This window comes from Dipodomys merriami, unplaced genomic scaffold (assembly GCF_024711535.1).
Source record: "Dipodomys merriami isolate MVZ:Mamm:240054 unplaced genomic scaffold, mDipMer1.0.p SCAF_3, whole genome shotgun sequence".
Classification (NCBI taxonomy): Eukaryota; Metazoa; Chordata; class Mammalia; order Rodentia; family Heteromyidae; genus Dipodomys; species Dipodomys merriami.
This window is the reverse complement of record NW_027204492.1, coordinates 107,592,920-107,615,461: the sequence shown is the minus strand read 5'-3', so window position 1 is coordinate 107,615,461 and position 22,542 is coordinate 107,592,920. Positions and strand designations below refer to the sequence as shown.

Below are 22,542 nucleotides of genomic sequence, written 5' to 3'. Positions count from 1 at the left end.
GAAAAAAATGTCTAGGTAAAGCAGAAAGGTTGGGACAATCAGGAAGTATGAGTGACTGATGCAAAGATAATAGAGCAAGCAGTGCATGGTTCAGGAATGGACCATGAGAGGATCAAAATTGCTGGAGCACAAAGCTGTATGGGTGCTATAGAGAGCAGAGGGCATGATGAGAGTGGATATGGGGAAGAAGTAGATGTAGGCCTTGTTGATTATGCTGGGAATCAGGAGGCAAAAAGTTCAGTTTCACTTCCTTAGTCTGATTCTTAAAGATCACAACTTAGTAGAAAAAGCTGGGAGTGGCACTGTGGCTCAATTGGTAGAGCACTAGCCTTGAGCTGAAGAGCTCAGGGACAGCGCCCAGGCCCAAGGTTCAGGTCCCATGACTGACAAAAAAAAGATCACAGCTTAAAGAGGGGTCAAATTGAGGCCACTTGGACAAGTTAGAACTTCTGCAAATAGCTTGAGAGAAGGACAGGAGAGCCTAAACTTAGGCAGTGACAGTGGTGAGAGAGAGTGAAGAACAGAGAAATTAAATTCCAAAAGCTCATTCTCAAATGGCTGTGGTGATAATAATTTTCAACCTTTTCCATTCCTAATTGGAAAGACTTCTATGAAACTGACATGATCATTGTTCTGTACAACCACTCTTCCTTGGAAAGCCATTAATGTCCCAAGTACTTGAACTCTGTTTTCCCTAATCGTCACAGTAGTTCTGGAAGCTTGGTATTATGAGCCCATTTTACAGAAGAGGAAACAGAAAGGTCAGAGAGGTAACTAATTTGCCAAAGACTAAAGAGTAATAAATTATAGAGCTGGGAGCAGAACCCAGTTTATTGCTTGCAGGCAATAAATATGATTCTTACATTTCTTACCCAGTGTTGAACAATGCAATCTTCCCACTGGGTAAAAAATGTGAGAATCTTATGAGATGGTCTAGGTAAACTCACTCTTGGCAAGGCTGAAAGCATGACAGAATTATGCTAGAGTGGTTACGTCATGCCCTCATGCATTTTACTAGTGAGAGGATTGCTTCTGATATGGAAAGAAGATATTGTGGGAGGTGGAGACAGCCTGGAGGTAGGCGAGGCTCAGCATGTTGGATGGTGTCCAGGTCCTGCTGATTCTCTGGCATGGAATGGTTCATTATTGTATCCTCCAAGCAAGCTGCTCTCTGTGTGTCCTTTGGCTAGGCTTGTGATCTTGGCTCTTTAGGGTAGAGGGGAAAAGAATGTAGTTAAGAAAGGGTTTACTTCAAAACATTTGCAATGAGATTGAGAAAGTTTGCTAAGAGAGATGAAGTTAAATCCTCAACAAACTTTGAAGAGTTTGCTGCACTGCAACACTTAGCTACCATGTGTTTTAAGATCTCCACTTCTTGATCTAGCTGAGAAAACTGGAGAGCCTGCTACAGACCACCTCCCACCCCCCCGCAGAGTCTCTGAAGGCTGACTACAGAGGCAGCTAACAGTGTTCTGGACAGTGTCAGGGGGAAATAAAAGTGCTGTCCACTGTGAAACCCTGCAGTATTAGGATTCCCATGAGTGGTGAAGCCATGGACTGATGCCTATAAGGATCGGATTTGCTCCCTGTGAGGTATTTGTGAATGTAGTTTCCCACCCAGAAGAGCCATCCGGTTGACTACAGGGCTGGTGAGAGAAAGCACAGAATGATTATCAGGATTGATCTGATTGGAGAGACAAGGTGTGAGTGGGGTGCTCTCTGGGAACTACCTGGATAAGAGCTCAAGTGAAGTGAGCATCAAGAGCTTGGCATAGAGCCTTGGCAATGGGAGACAGGAAGTTAGGGAGTGATTTCATTAATTTAACTTGGTGCACTGGCCCTCCCTTAAAAAAATCAATTGTTTTTTTTTTTTTTACCTTGAATTAAAAGTTAGTATATAAAAAATAAAAAGAAAAATTGTATACATTTCTTGTAAAAATTGAGAAAATTAACAAGTGAATATCATCATTGAAAAGTAGCCATGGCTAATAATTTTGTTGACTACTGCTACAACTTACCTTACATATAATTTGTTTCTTGTCAGTCGTGGGCCTGAACTCTGGGCTTGGGCGCTGTCCCTCAGCTCTTCAGCTCAAGGCGAGCGCTCTACTACTTGAGCCACAGCTCCACTTCGATTTTCTGGTGGTTCATTGGAGATGAGAATCTCACCAACTTTCCTGCCTGGGCTAGCTTTGAACTGCAATCCTCAGATCTCAGCCTCCTGAGTAGCTATGATTACAGTCGTGAGCCACTGAAGCCCAGCAACTAGAAATATTTTAAAGTTTAAATTGAACCTGAACTTGCCCAACAGTTCTAACCTGAACAGGGTAACATGAATATTTTCCCTACTTATTACAAACTCTCGGAAATCACCCTGCATCTATTCCCCCAAATAAAAGCACCATGATTTAGTAAACTTTTCCCCAATGGACATTTAAGATGTTTCACTGTTATAAAACACCTTCTGAGGTTCAAGAGTTCACACAAATTTTGTGGCTAAGTGTGGCTAAGTATTGATTTTGGTCTAAATCTGAGACTGTTTAGGGTAAATTCCTACAAGTGGAAGAGTTGCTATATTGAATGGTATGCCCATTTAAGGATTTTGAAATGCAACGAATCTGACTTAAGATGAGCTGCATCTTGAAGATGCTGTGGGAGTAGATGAATGAGACAAGTTTACCTTCCTCTCCTCCCTTCCTCCCTCCCTCTCGCCTCCCTCCCTCCTTCCCTTCCCCTCCTTCCCTTCCCCTCCCTCCCTCCCTCCCTCCCTCCTTCCCTTCCTCTCTCCTTCCTTCCTTCTTTCCTTCCTTCCTTCCTTCCTTCTTTTCATCTATCTGTCCATCTAATTGTTAGAACAGAAATGAGAGTAACATTTTAATTTTTGAGGTCATTATCTATTACCCAGACATGGCTCAATGGACCCAAATAAGCATTTGTTAATAACCTAATGTGTTCCAGGGTCTGAACTGAACATTACTGCTGCTCATGTTATTTTTGAATACCTTGATCTATATGAAAGGGGCTGTTAGAGCTTTGCAGTAAGAGGAAATTAGTGTTTTTCTTTTTCTGTAAAGTACTCAATATAGTGGCGATTCTCAAAGTGTGGTACCTGGACTGGCAACATGGACCCCTACTTGTGATGAATGGACATTATCTGACTCCATCCACTGAATCCGAACCTCTCGGGCTTGGACTCAGCAATTTACATTTTAACAAAATTTAACAACCAAATTTCTCAGCAGGGTGTCAAGTCTGGGAACCATTAAGCTCTGAACAGGGAAGCAAATGCAAAAGAGGTCCAACTTGGTTGGGTAAAGGTGAGGTTGCTCACTTTGTCTGTGCTGCCTGGAGCCATTTCACTTTTAGCACTGACAATTTCATATCTCAAGATTTGCTTCAGTCAGTTTTGGGCAAATAGGACAGTTATTCACTGTTATAACGGTGTGTGGATTCTCTCTATTAGCTTTAAGATAATTATGGAAGAAAAAGAATAGAAGGGCCAGTGAAGAAGGTTTCAAGATGGACGGCAGATTTTAGAAGCTGCTTTCTGCTTGTCTGCTCTAGGCTGATAGATGTGATGGCAGGAGGTTACCTGCAGGAAGCCAGCAGATGGCTAAGGCATCTTGCTGAATCCCTTGATAGGAGTCACAGCTGTTCGAACTCAATACTTTCTGGAAAGGGAAAGGTTGGCATTCACCAAACTATTGCAAGATGCCAACTCGAAAAAAAAAAAAGGCCACTATTAATCTTTGCAATGGTGGTAATGAAATCCTTTTACAACAAAAATAATAACCAAAAGTGCTTTGTAATTGCAGCAATTTTCATGTCCCAACTGAGGCAACCCTCCCACATTCTAGAAGAATGCTGTCTAGCTTATCTGATTACAAGACTTAATCCTGAAGAAGATGTTAACACTCATTCTCTCTTAGTAATCATTTGTCCTGGAATTTTCAGGGCACTTGTGATTAAAACTATTTTTGTCCTTTAGTACAGTCATAATTTATAAGCTCTATAAAGTTTATTTTTTGCAAGTACAGTCTGGAAAAATTCAAGGCAAATTGTATCTTATGCTCATAGTGGTGAGAGGTGAAGAAATTAGAATACACAGGAGGGATGAGTTAGGGATGAGGTAACTTGAATATAAACAGTTCCTTATTTGCATATTTGAATCACCTGCAGAGCTTTTACAAAAAATCGTTACATTGAGGACTGCATTTTGGAGGTTGTACCTTAATAGGTTTGGGGCAGAGGCTGGGGTATGGGTATCTTTTCTAGGAAAAAGAGTAGGGATTATAATATGCAAATGGGGTTGACAGTAGTTATCCTGGGCAAACTAGCGGGTGTTAACTTTAGCATGCAGCAGAAGAACCTGGAGGGATGGTCAAAAACTCTAGAGTCTACTTGTAGTGTTCCTGATTCAGTAGGTTTGGTGAGGGTCCCAATCATTTGCAGTTATAACAAATGTCCAGGTGATATTGAGGTTACTGGTCTTCAGAACCACATGTTGCCTACCTCACAGCCCAACTGATCTTATGAATTATGTCTTCTACCCATTAGAGTAGACATATGGAGATATAATCCCTCTGCCCAGACCCCTTTACAAATGTACTTCCATAAATCCAGTATGTCTTTCCTGAATTTTAAACATCTTTCCCTCCCTCCCTCCCTCCCTCCCTCCCTCCCTCCCTCTCTCCCTCCCTCTCTCCCTTCCTTCCTTGCTTCCTTGCTTCCTTCCTTCCTTCCTTCCTTCCTTCCTTCTCTGTCTGTCTGTCTGTCTGTCTGTCTGTCTGTCTGTCTGTCTGTCTGTCTGTCTGTCTGTCTGTCTGTCTTTCAGGGCCTGGATCCTGTCCCTGAGCTTTTTTGCTTAAGGTGAGCATAGCACTCTTCCACTCTGAGCCACAGCATCACTTCTGGTTTTCTGGTGGTTAACTGGAGAGGAGTCTCACAGGCTTTCCTGTCTGAGCTGGCTTCAAACCACAATCCTTAGATTTCAGCCTCCTGAGTAGCTAGCATTACAGATGTGAGCCACCAGTGCCTGGCTTCAAAGATATTTCAGTGTAAACAAGTACACTTTAGAGAGCTTTGCATTGGTTAACATTCTTGTTTTGGCCTTGAAAAATAGGATTGTCTAGTGATAAACCTTTCCCTTCACTCGGTATTAGGTGCTTGAAGATATTCATGTATTCAAACCTTGCCCATGTTGATTGGAGCATCATAAGAACTCAGTACATGTAGTGGCCTGTGGTGTATTCAAAAATGCATCATCACAACCAAACCCAACTGTTCCCAATAGTCTTATGATGGGATTTAAGTATGCCAACATCACCAAATTTGGCATTATGAAATATATTTAATTAGCAAACTATCGAACTAGAAACTATGTCGTAGAAAACATAAAATAATCAAATATGTAAACAGAAGGGAACTACCAAGAATTATAATCATGCTGTTAGGATGATACAACCCTAATAACCTTAAAATGTGAATTTATACATGAATTTTCCTAGTAATAGAAGCATAGCCCCTTTTCAAAATAGTGATTATAACATGCACTAGAATGAAGCTGCATCAATACATCAATAAGTCCATGCAAAAGAACAAATAGCCTATTATTTTGTAGCCCCAATAATGCAATAGAAAGTACTGAAATAGTGGCTGGGAAGGTGGCTCAGTGGTAGAGTGCTTGCCTTGCATGCATGAGGCCCTGGGTTCGATTCCTCAGCACCACATAAGCAGAAAAAGCTGGAAGTGGTGCTGTGGCTCAAGTGGTAGAGCGCTAGCCTTGAGCTGAAGAGCTGAGGGACAGCGCCCAGGCCCAGAGTTCAGGCACCATGACTGGCAAAAAAAGGAGAAAGTACTGAAATAGCCCTTAGCAAAAATATCACCACCAATGTTCGTATGGAGTCAAAATAGACAAAAATGAACTCAACACTTGGGAGAAATCCAGGTTTAGGTTTGTTGTAGAAGGAACTACAGCAAACATAGAAACATTTAATTCAATAATTGAGTGTATACATCAGTCCACATGCTCTCAAGATACTACCTGTTTGGGGGGCTGAATCTGGCCCCTGGATCTGCCACCTCTGTTGGAGGCTCTGGAGGAATCTTAACTGAATAAATTGAATAATGCCAATTCCTTCAAAGGAATCAAGGGATAGAATTTAACAATGGTGTGCTAGCCAGGCATCTGGGCAATTACTCACACCTGTAATCCTAGCTAATCTGGAGGCTGAGATTTGAGGATTGCTGTTTGAAGCTAGCTACGGCAGAAAAGAAAAGCCCATGAGACTCCAATATATGACTCAGAAAAAGCTGGAAGCAGTGCTGTGACTCAAGTGGTAGAGCACTAGCCTTGAGCAAAGAGGCTCAGGGACAGCACCCAGGCCCCGAGTTCAAGCCCTAGGACTGGCAAAAAAAAGCTCTTAACTTTACATAAACTTGAATTGTATAGAGAAGGGGATAAAGTCAAGTTCTGTTGGCATTAAAGACTAGCAATATATTGGTTAAATATAACCAAATGTGAAAATGGTAAGAAGAGATGTGTGAGTCTGACTCAAGGACGTCTTAAAAGCATCAACATTGCCAGATGTGGGTGGCTCAGGAGGCTGAGATCTGAGGATCACTGTTAGAAGTCAGCCCAGGCAGAAAAGTCCATGGGAGACTCTTTTTTTTTTTTTTTAATTTTTTTTATTGTAGAGATACTATACAGAGGGTTACAGTTACATGAGTGAGGTAATGAGTACACTTCCACTTCCTCTTGAACATTGTTACCCCCTCCATTGTTTTCCCCCTACCATCCCCTCCCTCCCTCCCTTCCCCAAGGTTCTTTTTTTTTTTTTTTTTTTTGATCGTGATTAAGTGATTACTTAATTTCCGGAAATTCACAGTATTGTGGAATAATGATGCTCATTTAAAGTCACAAGTTCATTCTAACTTTCCTGGAGCAAATTGTCTATCACAGTCTGTAATATATAACGGTGCTCATATGTTATATACCATATATGTGATCAGCAGCATGGGGATATTTAGTAGTGGTTCAACCAGATGAGTGGGAGTTCTTTGTTTCTTAAGTCCTCTTAGTTTTGTCATATCACCTAACATTTTGGATTCATCATCCACTTATCAGGGAGACCATGTACTGTTTGTCTCTTCGTTCTTGGCTTACCTCGCTTAACATGATTCCTTCTAGCTCCATCCATTTCCCTGCAAATGCCATTATTTTGTCATTTCTAATGGCTGCATAATATTCCATTGTGTATAGATACCACAATTTTTGGATCCATTCATCTGTGGTGGGGCATCTAGGTTGTTTCCATATCCTAGCTATTGCGAACAGTGCTGCAATAAACATGGAGGTGCACGTGTCCTTGTATATTGGTTCCTGTTGTTCAGGGTAGATGCCTAGAAGTGGTATGACTGGGTCGTAAGGGAGGTCAATCTTTAGCTTTCTAAGGACCCTCCAGACTGCTTTCCAAAGTGGTTGTATGAGTGTACATTCCCACCAGCAGTGTAATAGCGTTCCTCGTTCTCCACATCCCCTCCAGCATTTGTCGTTGGCTGATTTGTGGATGTGGGACATTCTGACTGGGGTAAGGTGGTATCTCAGGGTTGTCTTTATTTGCATTTCCTTCACCACCAGGGATGATGAACATTTCCTCATGTGTTTCTTTGCCATTTTTATTTCTTCATTTGAGAAGTCCCTCTTTAGTTCCCTTGCCCATTTAGTAATTGGTGTGTTGGGTTTGGGAGGGATTAGTTTCTTGAGTTCCCTGTATATACAGGATGTTAACCCCTTGTCTGATATATTGCTGGTAAATATTTTTTCCCAATTAGTTGGTTGTCTTTCTAGCTTGGTTGCGATAGCTTTATCTGTGCAGAAGCTTTTTATTTTAAGGTAGTCCCATTTGTCGAGTCTCTCTCCAATTTGTTGTGACCCTGGGACTCTGTTCAGGAAGTTCCTTCCTGTGCCTATTAGTTCAAGTGTCTCTCCTACTCTGTCCTGCAGTAGTTTCAGAGATTCAGGTTTAATGTTAAGGTCTTTAATCCATTTTGAGTTGATGTTGGTGCATGGTGATAGGCTGGGGTCCACTTTTAGTTTTCTGCATGTGGCTGCCCAGTTTTCCCAGCACCAGCGGTTGAAGAGGCTGTGTTTCTTCCATTGTATGTCTTTGGCTCCTTTGTCGAATATCAGCTGGCTGTAGGCCTGTGGATTTATTTCTGGATCTTCTATTCTGTTCCATTGGTCTTCGGGTCTGTTTTTGTGCCAGTACCATGCTGTCTTTGTTATTATAGCTCTGTAGTAGAGTTTGAAGTTCGGCATGGATAGCCCTCCCATATTGTCTTTATCCCCTAGAATTGTTTTGGCTATTCTAGGTCTTTTGTTGTTCCATATGAATTTTTGGACTGTTTTCTGTATTTCAGTGATGTACGTCATTGGGATTTTAATAGGAATTGCGTTGAATTTGTATATTAGTTTTGGAAGTATTACCATCTTTACTATATTAAGTCGGCCTATCCAGGAGCATGGGAGGTCTTTCCATTTCCTAGTGAGACTTTTTTTTTAAAAATAAAATTATATATCTGTTTATTCATATGTTTGTGTTTCTTGACCTATTCACGATCAAGAAAGTTTTTTAATACGTTTTTTTAATGGTGAAAATACTGTACAGAGGAGTTACAATCATATGAGCAAGGTAATGAGTACATTTGTTGCCTCCTCCTTTGTTTTCCCCCTACCATCCCTCCCCTCCCATCTTTACAACTACATCCTCCCCCCCCCCCAGCCTAAATTGTAAAGTTCGTTTTTTGATACAGCGTCTTGTACATCTCATTGTTGCAATGGGTCCACCCACATCCCTATTTAAACAATTTGTTTTTTTCCCTTCCTTTCCACAAATTATATCAACATCAAATACAGTGAAAATAGGGGTTATACCGTGGGAGAGGGACATACAAAGCAACAAAAAGTCACCTTATAAATACGTTAGAAATAATAGCAAGAAAGAAAAAACCACTTGTGTCCTTATCTTGGTATTTATTTCGCTTAACATCATTTTATCTGACCTTTGAGAGCCTCTTCAGTAAATGGTACTGGCAAAATTGGTTAATCACTTGTAGAAAACTAAAGCTAGATCCTTATATATCACCCTGCATCAGAATCAACAGCAAATGGATCAAAGACCTCAGAGTCAACGCAGACACCCTGAAAACATTACAGGATGGAATAGGAGAAACCCTAGGTCTCCTTGGCACAGGCCGAAATTTTCTTAATAGAGACCCAGAAACACAACAAATCAAAGAAAGGTTGGACAAATGGGCTTGCATGAAGTTGCAGAGCTTCTGCATGGCAAAGGACATAGCTAGCAAGATCAATAGAAAGCCCACGGATTGGGAGAAGATCTTCACTAGCCATACAACAGACAAGGGTCTCATATCTAAAATATACTTGGAACTCAAAAAATTAAATCCCCCAACAACAAATTCTCAAAGAAAAAAACTGCCCAATAAATAAGTGGGCTAAAGACTTAGAAACTTCTCTGAAGAGGAAATAAGCAAGGGAGAGTCTTAATTCCAATTAACTATCTGAAAATTGCAAGTGGCTCTGTACCTCAAAGTGGTAGAGTGCTAGCCTTGAATAAGAGTTCAGAGGCAGTGCCCAGGCCCTGATTCCAAGCCCCATCACTGAGAAAAAAAGCAGTGAGGACAGCCCTAACGAAAGAGTGACATTTGAATATTATCTGAAGTAAGCTATGTAGACAGTGGTGGAAAAAATTCTAGGTTGAGGAGAGAGCAGAGGGGACAGAGTGGATTATTGTTTTTTGGGTATATTTCTATACAGTGTGAATTTCGTAATCCTGAGTTGCTTTTTGGAGATCTGTACTGTCAGCTATTAGATTCATTTTGTTTTCTTCTCTATATTTGTCTGTACAAATAACCTAATGTGTTTTTTACAATAATAAAATGAATATTGAAACCCAGGCACATGAAGCATTTAACTTCTCCTGGAAAGCTGTTGCTAGAGTTAGGATAGGATTTAATGACTATAAAAGTCAAACAGTTGAACTTGGGGTAATCACCCACTAAATGTGATCAGTTCTTTGGCAATTATGCTAGAAACAAGAGCACTCTATAAGTTCTATAGTCAGCATTTTGTTCAACTCCAATTAAATTCAATAGTATTCACTGATAAGAGTTATAATGAGAAATTCTAGTAAAAATGAGAGGTTGACCAGGTAGAAAACCAGAAACAGGCCCCAGTGGTTTTCCTAGGTGCAAATTTGAAAAACAGACTTATTGCTAATAAATAATGAAGGGATTACAACATAATATTTGTGTTAGAGTTTTGGCCATTAAAATTATAAAAACACAATCCATATTTTTGCTTGAAACTGGAATAGAATTTGCTAATGGGAACAGATACATGAGCAAAATAATAGTATGTAAGCATAGTTGGTTGTATTTTGGATAGCTTTTAAAAGAATTTGTGGTAATATACACACCTTTCTTTTTAAACATTTTCAAATTTGATTACACAGGTTGATGGCCTTTAGGTAAACAAAACTTAAAACATTACGTGTATGCCCAAAGCCCTTTTGTCCATGTACCACCCCAAAACTCTATAATCACTTTGGTATGTATTTAATATATATACACATATATATGTGTATGTATGCATATGTATGTATATATATTCATAGACAATATCCATAGTCAGTAAAATGACAGTTTTATATCTATACCTTGCTTTGTTCCAATAATATGCATGTCTTAGGGATTATTTTCCATGCTAGAATTTCAAAACTGACCTCTCTTTTCATTTGCTGCATAGTACTGCTCAGCATGATCTCAATTATAAGCAATGCAGCAATGAACTACAGAGTACACTTGTGCAGTGCTTTAGAAGTGGTTCTCACAGCGTGGCACTTGAACCAGCAATACCAGTGTCACCTGGGATCTTGTTACAGATGCAAATTCCCAGCCTAGCTGAGCACCTCCTGACTCAGAAACTCTGAGTGTGATGCTCAGCAATCTGTAGTGATTCTTAGGCATGATGATAAATGAGAACCACTGGCAGGTATGTGTGTGTGTGTGTGTGTGTGTGTGTGTGTGTGTGTGTGTGTGTGTGTGTGTGTGTGCGTGTGTGTGTATGTAGACATATGCATATGTCTACAATCCAGTCCTGTTGTACCATGATATGTGGTCATAGACACCATGGTACTATACAGAATTATGTAACAAAAGCCATAGTGTTCCTGAGAAAAATGGGACTGGGCCACAACAGTGAAAAACATGTCCATTACACATGGTAAACTAAAGCTGGGAGCCAATTAAAACAACGTCGTTTTATATATGTAAAGTAGGTAAATACAAATGCTATAGGAATATGGCAATTCCCCTTGATACTTGTTTATGGAAGCTGGCGGGGCTGCCCCTTATGTATTATTGTATAGTGATGGATGGAGGGTCATCTGAAATTGGGAGGAAAAGTTTCAACCCCAGATGTGGTGGATGTGGCTTGTCACTCACATGGTAGGCTGAGGCAATCCTTCAAGTTAGGATGGGTTCCTAGAATATTTTAAATATTCCTGTGTGGCTCATTTCAGCTCGGTGCACTTTCTGCTTTTTTAGGGATAGAACTGTGTATACGTAAATGTCAAATTGGAATTAGGCCCCCACATTTTCCCAGTTTATTTATTATGTTGGCAAAAAAGTCTTTCCTATAACAAAACACATTGAGCTATAGTGGAGTACATGTATATGTATAAACATAGCATGATTGTACAAATAGGCACATCTCTGTACATATATTTATGTGTGCACATACATGTACACACGCATATCTGTACATGTACATATGTTTATCTGTACATGTATATGTTCATATACATATTACACAAAATGGACCCCACTTACTGCACCAGATGCAGTCTCTCCACTTAGATCTCTGCACTTAATATCTCTCAAGAGCTTTGCCCACAATATCACACAGCCACTCATTTTTTCAGCTTTTTGTAAAAATATGTTTTTATTGTAAAAATAATGTACAAGGGGTTACAGTTACATGAGCAAGGTCATGAGTACATTTCCTATCAAGCATTGTTACCTCCTCCTTTGTTTTTCCCCTACCATCCCTTCCCTCCTACCTCCACAACTACACTCCCCCAACCTCCAGCTAAATTGTAAAGTTCGTTTTTCAACATAGTGTCTTGTACCTCTCATTGTTACAATGAGTCAACCTGTATCCCTATTTAAGCATTTTGTTTTTTCCCTTCCCCTCCCCAAATTAGAGAAGTGTATGTATAAGATGCAGGGCACCCACATCAAATACAGTGAAAACAGGGGTTACACCGTGGGGGAGGAACATACAAAGCAACAACAAAATCACATGGTACATTATAAATACGTTAGAAACAATAGCAAGAAAGAAAAAAACCACTTGTGTCCCTATCTTGGGGTTCATTTCACTTAACATCATCTTATATGGTCATATGTAGATAGCTTTTGACCTTTTCTGCTTGTCCAAGACATATACTAGTTATGGCAAATAAGGGAAACCATGGAACCTATGTTTCTTTGCAGCCACTCATTTTTACTTGGTATTTCAAGCATTCAGAGACGATTATAATAATCCCCCAAATGTTTACAACAATTTCTGTTCCTACCAAAGTACTTTGGACATCAGGCCAATGTTGCTGATTATCAAATTTATTAATTTTTTTTCTTGCCGCGCCAATGGTTACATTTCACAAATAGGATGACTTAAAAGCAAAGATTTCAAAGTGTAAGGGTGATAGGTAACTCTCAAGGGAAAAAAAATGCAATAAAACAGAAAGGTGAGAAAATGAAAGGAAAGCCTATTAAAAGAGGAAGAGGAAAAGAATTCCCTTTTCACTTAGTCATGTTTCACTTCCACCTTTGCTAATCCAATTCATCCGCTTTACGAGATAAGATACGGAGTTGACCCCGTTGGGATTCCATCTATCACTCTGCCTAGTTGACAGCTCCAAAAATGCAGCTTACACTGTTAATCTATTCTCCTCAGCCAAACATGCCTAGGGGCATCAGATTCCACTGTTTATCAGGCCTGGGTTCCCTGGCCCTGCCAAGCTGAGAAGATACAGCTGTTCAGAGTGAGGTGATGTCTGTGGCACTGGAGTCTGGGGCCCCCCAAAAAGCAAAAGAAACAGAAATGGAGGCGAACGCAGGTGTCAGTGTTTGCCTGTAGAGAGATTGGCAATGGACATAATGTCTTCCAGATGGGCACATTACCAAGCAGGGAAGCCCTAATGATTTAATAATTAACACTGGTTTATAATAACTCTTATTAGGAAATATCATTGCTTTGGGGTGATTTATTGGGTGAAACTGAATTTTCATATAAACATTGCAATCTTCACTTATCTCTTTTTATGGTATTTTCAATTGTTGTTATTAAGTAGTTGTACAAATGGTTTACAATTCCATGTTAGGTTATGACTGTAATACTGGTTGGTCAATGGAACCCATTCCATTGCTCCTCCACATTTTCTCCTTATCCTTCCTACCCACAAGTTACATATTGCAGTATGTACACAGTGTACATTGAAGGCAATGATTGTGTTTGCTCACCATCCTTCTGTCCATTTGCACTGATCTCTTAACAAATACACACATATCAGAATGATGTGCTAAAAGCAATCATCAAAAAAAGGAGGATGATGGGCTGGGAATGTGGTTCAGTGGTAGAGTGCTTGCCTAGCATGCATGAAGCTCTAGGTTCCATTCTTCAGTATCACATAAACAGAAAAAGCCAGAAGTGGTACTGTGGCTCAAGTGGTAGAGTGCTAGCCTTGAGCAGAAGAAGCTCAGGGACAGTGCTCAAGCCCTGAGTTCAAGCCCCAGGACTGGCAAAAAGGGGAGAATGAGCTGGGAGCCAGTGGCTCTGAATTCCTAGCTACTCAGGAGGGTGAGATCTGAGAATCCTGAATCAAAGCCAGCCCAGGCAGAAAAGTCCCCATGAGACTCTTACCTCCAATTAACCACTCAAAAACCAGAAGTGGAGCTGTGGCTCTAGCCTTGAGCAGAAGCAGCTCAGGGACAGAAACCAGACCAGGCCCCGAGTTCAAGCCCCATGACTGGCCAAAGAAGGAAGATGGACTACTGATGCAAAAAATGCCATAGATATTTATGGAAATGTAGAAATTATGAAGATTAGCGTAAGGTTTCCCTTTCCAATTCAGTCATATTCAATATATTTTCTTTTGTTTAAAAGCAGCAGGAAGAAATAACAACTACCTGGATCTGTCTCTTTTGCTATTAAGTTTTTGTACCTTGAAATCTTAAGCTATGCTTTTATTAATAACATATAAAGAATATAAGAGTTTTACACAGTGAATGTTTCATTTCTAAATTAAAGACGTGCTTTTCTGCCCTCATTTCCCCTGGTAATGGTGTCCTGCCATGGAGGGAAGAAAGAAAGTTGGAGGGAGGAATATTTTAAGTCATAAAACAGCTTTCATCTCATGGGGCCTAGAACAGCTGCCCCAAGGTGGGCGAGGACATTGCAGAACTCTCTCTCTCTCTCTCTCTCTCTCTCATTATTATTCTTTGACTTCCCAGCTGCAATATTTTATAATTCCTAGGATCAACCCATGGTGCAAAATTTACTGGGGAGTTGCAAGGGCAAAGCTGAGCATTTCCTGCACTCATTTACCCCCAGAGCCAGCTATATAATTTATAGGGCTCAGTGAAAAAGAAAATACAAGGCCCTTTATGCAGAAAGCTGAAAACAATACCAATGAAGGTGCTTAAATACAAAACTTTGTCTTCCATGCTCTCTTTCTCTCTCTCTCTCTCTCTCTCTCTCTCTCTCTCTCTCTCTCTCTCTCTCTCTCTCTCTCTCTCTCTCTTTCTCTCTCTCTCTCTCTCTGGACTTGTCACAGCGTTCTTGTTTGCTATTTACCACTGTTAGAAGAAAAACTAAAATACGTTATTATTGGAACGAGTTTTACCATCCATCTTTATATTGTGCAATGACCGTTTTAAGTGCAAATACAAGAGAATTGAACTTGTATACAGAATCATGGAAATGACCACAGATTTTGTAGCTTGTACCTAGAATGAATTTAGCTGCCCTCCTCTCCTTCTTCCCTCTTCATTTTCCTCCTTCTCCTTTACCTTCTCTTCTCCTTCACCCCCTCCTCCTTGCCCGAGATTGCACCTGGGGCTATGTGCATGCTATGCAACTGCTCTACCATTGAGCTACAGCCCCAGCTTTTACTTCATTTCTTTTTCTTTTTCAAAATTATCCTTAAGTAGTTGTACAAAGGAGTTTCAACATGTGAGTGTTTTAGTACAGTGCTTATAGATCATCATTCTCCTCCATCTCTCCCAACCCCTCCCCACCCCTTATTCCACTTCTTTTGTTTTTCTTATTTCACTTCTTAACATAGCAGTCCATTAAAAAAAACCCACTGTGTATTTTCAGAATTTCAAGACCCTAGCTGGGTGCTGGTAGCTCACACCTGTCATCCTAGCTACTCAGGAGGCTGAGATCTGAGGATTGAGGTTTGAAGCCAGCCTGGGCAGAAAAGTCCATGAGACTCTTATCTCCAATTAAACAATTTTTAAAAAGCTGGAAGTGGAGTTATGGCTCAAGTGGTAAAGTACCAGGCTTGAGCAAAACAAAACAAAACAAAACACTAAAGCACAGCATCCAGGGTCTGAGTTAAGCCCTAGTACCGGCAGGGGTGTGGATTTCAAGACACTGAAACTAGTGTATTAAACCAGGTAGGACACGCTTCTGTGTGCCAGGCTTGTGTGGCTGCACTGGTGGTATGCCCAGGGAGTAGACCTTTCTGTATCAGGAGAAACTGCTGACCAACCTGAAGCATATGTACTTTCTATATAGGAAGGAGCCTAGTTCACAATGGGTTGGACAGTGCCAATAATGCAAGCTATGTCTTTGGAATGATTCCATGCACTTATTTCAAATCGAGTTAGATATTTTGATCTCCTAGAGGGAGCTGGATCTATAAGAAGTGCCTTTCAGATCAGTAATTGGGAGCTTCAGGCAGTCACTCAAACCTGGAACTCATCATTGAATTACTCACTCTATAGTCCTATTTAACATTTTTTTGTTTGTTTGTCTTTCTCCAAGGATTTCCAGCAGGAGAGCTCCAGAAGCCTTTCTTTTGGGGAACCGAATATCCTCGGTGAGTAAATTAGCAAGAAAATCAGTTATTGACAAATTAGCAAGGAAGATCATGTTGCTTTGGCAAAGGACACAACACACAGCCAAAGAATAAAAGGTAATGGTTGTTCAGCAGAAAGAGGACATGGGTTGGCTCTACTCTTTCTATCTTTTGTCTTTTTGTTTTCTATTAGGTCTTTGTTTTCTGACCCTTATTGCAAGAGTGAACAGCTGGATAGAAAAGTCAGCTTATATATTTGTGCTTTTCTTCTCCTTTTTTTTGTGCCAGTCCTGGGTCTTGAACATAGGACCTGAGTTTTGTTTCTTTCCTTTTCTTTCTTTCTTTTTTGCTCAAGGTTACTATTCTACCCTTTGGGCCACAGCTCCACTTCAAGCTTTTCTTTCTATAGTTTTTGGTAGTTTATTGGAAATGAGACTATCACTAACTTTCCTTCATGGACTAGCTTTGAACGGTGATCCTCAGATCTCAGCCTTCTGAGTAGCTAGGATTACAGGTGTAAGCCACCAACACTTAGGTCGTGGTTTTCATTCAGTTGAAAGCTGTTAGGATTTGAGTAGGTGATGGTGTAAAACCTTTCCAGGGAAAGAAACAACATGAGAACATGAAGAAAAACAGTTCATAGAGACAAAAGTCTAATCTGGCTGACCAAAGTGTCATATGAAGGGAAGTAGAGGAAAAGGAATCTGCAAAAGAAGCTTTAGGTTGGATATTCAAGGGCTCTGAATGCCAGATGAGGAGTTTGGGTACTAATAGACGAGAGAAAATACTTAAGTTTTTAAGCAATTAAGATGATCAAAGTTGCCTTTAGAAATAGAACCTGCATAGTTATAGAATAGGTCAAAATTGACAGTGTCTGCACTTAAGAACCATATATTTAAAGACCATTAGTAACAGATTGTAAACTTACATAATTCATTATTTCTACATACAGTGGGGATTCTCAAAATATTAATTGTCAATTATATCACCACTTTCTCATATGCTTTGTGTGGCTCTGGTGTTTTAATGCATGGAAAATTTAGTTCTGATTTTAAAAGTTGAGTCTCTCTTTTATTTTGTTGGTTGTGAGGCTTGAACTCTGGGCCTAGGCACTGTCCCTCAGCTATTCAGCTCAAGATGAGCACTCTACCATTTGAGTCACAGTGACACTTCTGGTCTTCCGGTGGTTAATTAGAGATAAGAGTCTCACAGATTTTCCTGCCTGGGCTGGCTTTGAACCCAGATCCTCAGATCTTAGCCTCCTGAGTAGCTAGGATTACAGGCATGAGCTACCGCCGCCTGGCTTTAAAAGTTGAGTCTCTTGTGTTTTGGTTTGGATATATGACAACTTACATATGTTAATATAGATTAAATAGACATGGGATTGCATACATGTATAAATCAAAGAAATATGTGGTGTTTAAAAAAATTTATTGTCAGGGTGCTGTACAGAGGGGTTACAGTTACATTAGTAAGGTAGTGAGTACATTTCTTGTCGAATTGTTACTCCCTCCCTCATTTTTCTCACTCTTTCCCTACTCCCCATCCGCTTCCAAGTTGTATAGATCATTTCCAACATATTGTCGAGTAAGTGTTGCTGTTGCATTGGTTTCCCCTTGTCCTTTGTCTCACCATTTTGTTGTCATCCTTCCCTTCCCTGGTTCAGATAAACGTATATACAATACCCAGGGTACCAAAATCGAATACAGGGACAACAGGGAATAAACTGTAGGGGGAAAAAAGAACACAAAAGAAAAAAGAAATCACATAGTACATTGAGAACAACAACAACAAAGAAAAACCTCTTGTGACCATGTCTTGGAGTTCATTTTGTTTAGCATCATCTTATATGGTCATATGTACTATGTATTGAGCTATTCTGCTCATCTGCCAAGGGTATACTAATTATTTGTGGTAGTGATTTGACTTGGACTTCCACAGAAGCTTCCCTCTGTGAAGAGAATTGAGTGCAAGTAGTTCATTTGGAAGGTGGTACCAGGGAATACTGCTAGAGGAGTGGGGAAGGGGGGTAGGGAGGGAAGGAAGCCAATAAATTGAGTCCTAACAGTCTTCTATGGCTGCCCCAATGATTCATATCCAACACAGTGGCTTAAAACAACATCAATTTCTTAGCTTACAACTGTGTAGTCCGACCTAAGTGTCACTTGGCTAATATCAAGGTGTTGTCTGGACTACATTTCTTTTTGGAAGCTTTAGGAAAAATTGATGTCTTTATTTCAGAGCTTTTAGATGGGTCTCGCATTCCTTGGCCCTTGGCCCTCTTTATCTTTAAAGCCCCATGACCAAATCTCTTTTAGAATCTCACCTCTCTCTTACTTGAACATTTTATTCAAAATTTGTTTTTAATAACTCCACTGTTCTAGCAAAAAGTACACATATCATCTTTTAAAAATAAAAAGAGTGCTAGCCTTGGGCAAAAGAAATTCAGGAACAGTGCCCAGGCCCTGAGTTCAAGCCCCAGGACTGGCAAAAATAAAAATAAAATAAAAGTATACAACCAACTTAGAATGGATAATTCACAGGTCAGTTTTAAAATTTCTAAATGTCTTTTTAAAATTTTTATGAGTATAAAGTAATTGTACCTAAGTCACGGTCATATTGTGTCCTCCCCAGTAATCCAGGATAATCTCTCTGTTGTAAGGTCCACTCATTAGCAACCTTACTTCCATTTGTAATCTTAATTCCCCTTTGTCAGGTAACAACACTTTCACATGTTCTAGGAATTAGTATTGAGGACATCTTTTGGAAGCCATTATTCTAGCTCCCAATCATCAGCATACGAAACTGGTTACTCAGTTTGGTCTGGGAACTAGATAACATGCCATTGAGAACTGGGCTATTTGTCCTACTGCTCATGCTCCATCATTGATTGAGGGCTTCTATTTTCTTGATTGATGGGTGTTAACTTACTAGCAGTACCTAACCTAGGGCATTAGATTCCTTATGGCTAGAGAGAGTAATCTGCCATTTGGAAGCAGTTAGATTAGTATGCTGAGACATGATGGATAGTGAATGGACATGGCACCATTAATAAAGTCCACACCAAGGAAGTACTATTTTAGAATATATGCATATTCTATATTTTGTATATATTATATGTCTTTTTTGGGGGGGGTCTGGTCGTGGGGCTCAGTGGTAGAGTGCTTGCCTTGCATGCCTGAGGCCCTGGGTTCAATTCCTCAGCACCACATAAAGCAAAAATGAAAAAAGCCAGAAGTGGCACTGTGGCTCAAGTGGTAGAGCGCTAGCCTTGAGCTGAAGAGCTGAGGTACAGCACCCAGGCCCAAAGTTCAGGCCCCATGACCGGACCCCCCCCCCCCCAAAAAAAAAAGAAAAAAAGAAATGTACAGATTATCTTGCCCATGTAATTGTTCAGTATTTTCACACACACACACACACACACAAAAGATATTCTCTAAGATTGCTTCAAACTGAATGAGACTTGATTCTGCTTATCATTAACAGTTGAACTGCATTTCTATTATTGTGGTTATGTAGGTGGATCCTTGGAAATAGTTGGGTTAAATTTGGATGTTCTTGAGTCAATCATTTGTTTATTGGGTCCATGAGTCTGATTTTCTGCCATAAAAATAAAGAACCATAGAAACTTAGAAATTAATGTTATTGTAGGTAAGTCAAAGGTAAAACATGAATGGAAGAAAGTTTTGTATTTTTTCCCTGAAGAATTCTATGTCCTCACTCATCCTCTACTGAGATACCACCCAATGTATAGCTCTTAAGTGTCATTTGGGTATTTTGCATTGGAAATATAGAGATTCTGGAAGTGCTAGTGAACTGGCTTTTCACATATCCATCTATTACGTAGTGACTGATGGACAGCCGCCAGAACCAAAAGAGTGGATACCATTTCTTCTCACTGGGTAACTTAGCTTTCACCTGAATGTTAGGTCTAATTATGAAGGCAGGAACAAGCCAAATAATTTCTAGAGGAAAAAATCAGGATTGTAAATGAACTAAGACAACATTTCCCAAAAGTGTATGTTCTGAGAAACAGCAGTCATCCTTCCTTTTTTTTCTGTTTTGGAGAATCGCAATACTCATTTCCCAAAAGTTCAGTAAGAAAGAAAGCTATTTAAGTGTGTTTAACCCAGAGGTCCCTACTCTTTCGTCTATGCTTTGAGAAAGATTGGTTTGGAGTGCCAAAGAATTGAGAGAACTTGAGAACACTGTGAAGGTGGACACTTGTATTGGTTTTCAAAGTTTTGAAGGAAAATTCCAGTGGTGAATTGACTATAGTTAGGGGAATCAGCAGATATTCAATTAGAGATGATACCAGCCCAAAAGATTGAAGACACCGGAAAGAAATTTTACTGTAGGAATAGCTGTTTCATTTAGAACCACCCAAAGAAGTCATATGCTACTTCAGAAGGGGTGATCTCCTGTTCACTTGGAATCCTAAGTAGATATTGTAAGGTCTTCTGAATGGGTTTTGGTCATTTGGTTTTGGGATTTTGAGTTAGGGGTCATGCGATGTTAACTCAGGCTAGCCTTGAATTCTGGATCTGTTGGCTTCAACCTCTCAAGTAGTGGGATTATAGGCATGTATCACCATGCTCTACCCTTTTTGGAAAATTTTATTTTCAGATAGGATCCCACTAAGTTCCCCAGGCTGACGTGGAACTTTTGGTCCTCCTGTGTCAATCTACCCCATGACTTGGATTATAAGTGAGTGTTTTCATGCCTAGCTTGAACAAGTTTTTAGAGATAGGTTCACACTTTTAAGGAGTTGAACTAAATGACCCTAAAGTCACTTCTCACTCAGAGATTTTTATGATTTTCTGCTTCAGGCAGAAACTTGATTAAGAGTGTGAGATCATTCTTGAGTCCAGAGAGCAATATACTTGTTTTTATTATTGGCAACAAATTCTGTGAATGTGCTAAGCCCACCAGAGAATATGAAAAGAGAAATTATCATCTTCTCCATTTGATTTTTGGAAGGCTAAATCTTCACTATAGGAAATCTAGTTTCTGACCAGCTTCTTGGATTTTAAAAGGTATATGAGTTTAATGTCTTATGATATGTTAATTTAAATAACGCCCATTGATAAAGTGAAAGGTAGAGATTTAACATCACAAAATATCATTATTAGGTAGCAGTCACATAAAACTGCTTTTATATTGTCTCTTGTCAAAAAGATTGTGATTTTATTTTAGCGGAGCATTGAAATTTAGGATGCCTCAGTCAGTTTTTGAATTTTATTTCCCTTTGCAAATAGGAAGATTTTAAGAGCAGTCTCTCTTAAGAAACCCTTATTTCAGAGCAGTTTCTATAAGCTTCCATTGTTTGCCTCTTAAATTCAGCCAGTCAACAGCATTGATTGGGGATTGGAGAAGATTGTGTTGTTCGTTCTCAGGACTGAAAAATCTGGAAAAATGAAATATTACAGCCTGCACAGTTTTTTACTGCTGTAAAAAACAGTACTATGTAAAATTACACGTTTTTTCCCACACTGCTACATAGCTGTGTGATTGAGATGCATAATTTTACTCTTACTTCTTTAATGAAGGTTTTCAATGATGGAAAAACAGTAGGAAGTATTTTTTTCAAATGCAAATTACCTTGCAGGAAAGAAATAACAAAGGAAAGAATTGCTACCAAGGGGAAAAATTAAATCTTATAGCACTTTCTTGGGTATAGTTGAGACAAACAATTAGCATGTTAAGGATCATTATGTCCTGTAATAACATGTTGTTTCAAAAATTTCTGTTCCTTCCAGTTCTGGGTCCTATCTATTTGCTGGGTGACTTTGATGTGGCATTTCAGGAGCCAAGTGTGGAATATTTTTAGCATAATTACAAATCTTATGAAGGATCTGCACACTAAGGATAATAAATTATAATCTTTATGCACAGGTTAAATGATTTAAATAAGTTACTTACAGACCTGTCACTTGTATGCACTGGTAAAGTAAATTAGCCAGTAGTTAAAGGATAAACTTTCTAATTTATACTAAGTAAGAGAATTTAGTATTAACCAAGTCGATAAGGGCTTGGCCTTCATGTCAGTCATAGTTGAGTTTTGTTTTGCCATGCTCATTCACAGGTGCGATGTATTTTGGTACAGTTCACCTTCTAACATTCTGCATACCTCAATCCTCTCAAATTCTACCATTCTAACCATTTATATATGTGAATTATGTATATAATATTCATGAAGTATATTTTATATTTAATTATATTTTGTTTATATGTAATTAATTTCACATAAATGTGATTATATAAATCAATCTTTTATGTACCTACTTATATGTTTATCTTTGAAATCTAGCAAAGATAGCAAAATACAACTCACTGAAAACTTTAATAAAGAGTAGTGGGGTTAGGGAAA

General features: G+C 39.5%; 1 protein-coding gene across 1 annotated transcript in view; it reads left to right on the top strand.

The window, feature by feature from the left end:
• Positions 1-22,542, top strand: part of Phex (phosphate regulating endopeptidase X-linked) — a 210,286-nt gene that overhangs the window by 164,703 nt on the left and 23,041 nt on the right. The window contains exon 16 of the mRNA XM_070040718.1: positions 16,139-16,193. Within this exon, the coding sequence (XP_069896819.1) occupies positions 16,139-16,193 (55 nt within the window). The remainder of the gene's footprint in view (positions 1-16,138; positions 16,194-22,542) is intronic.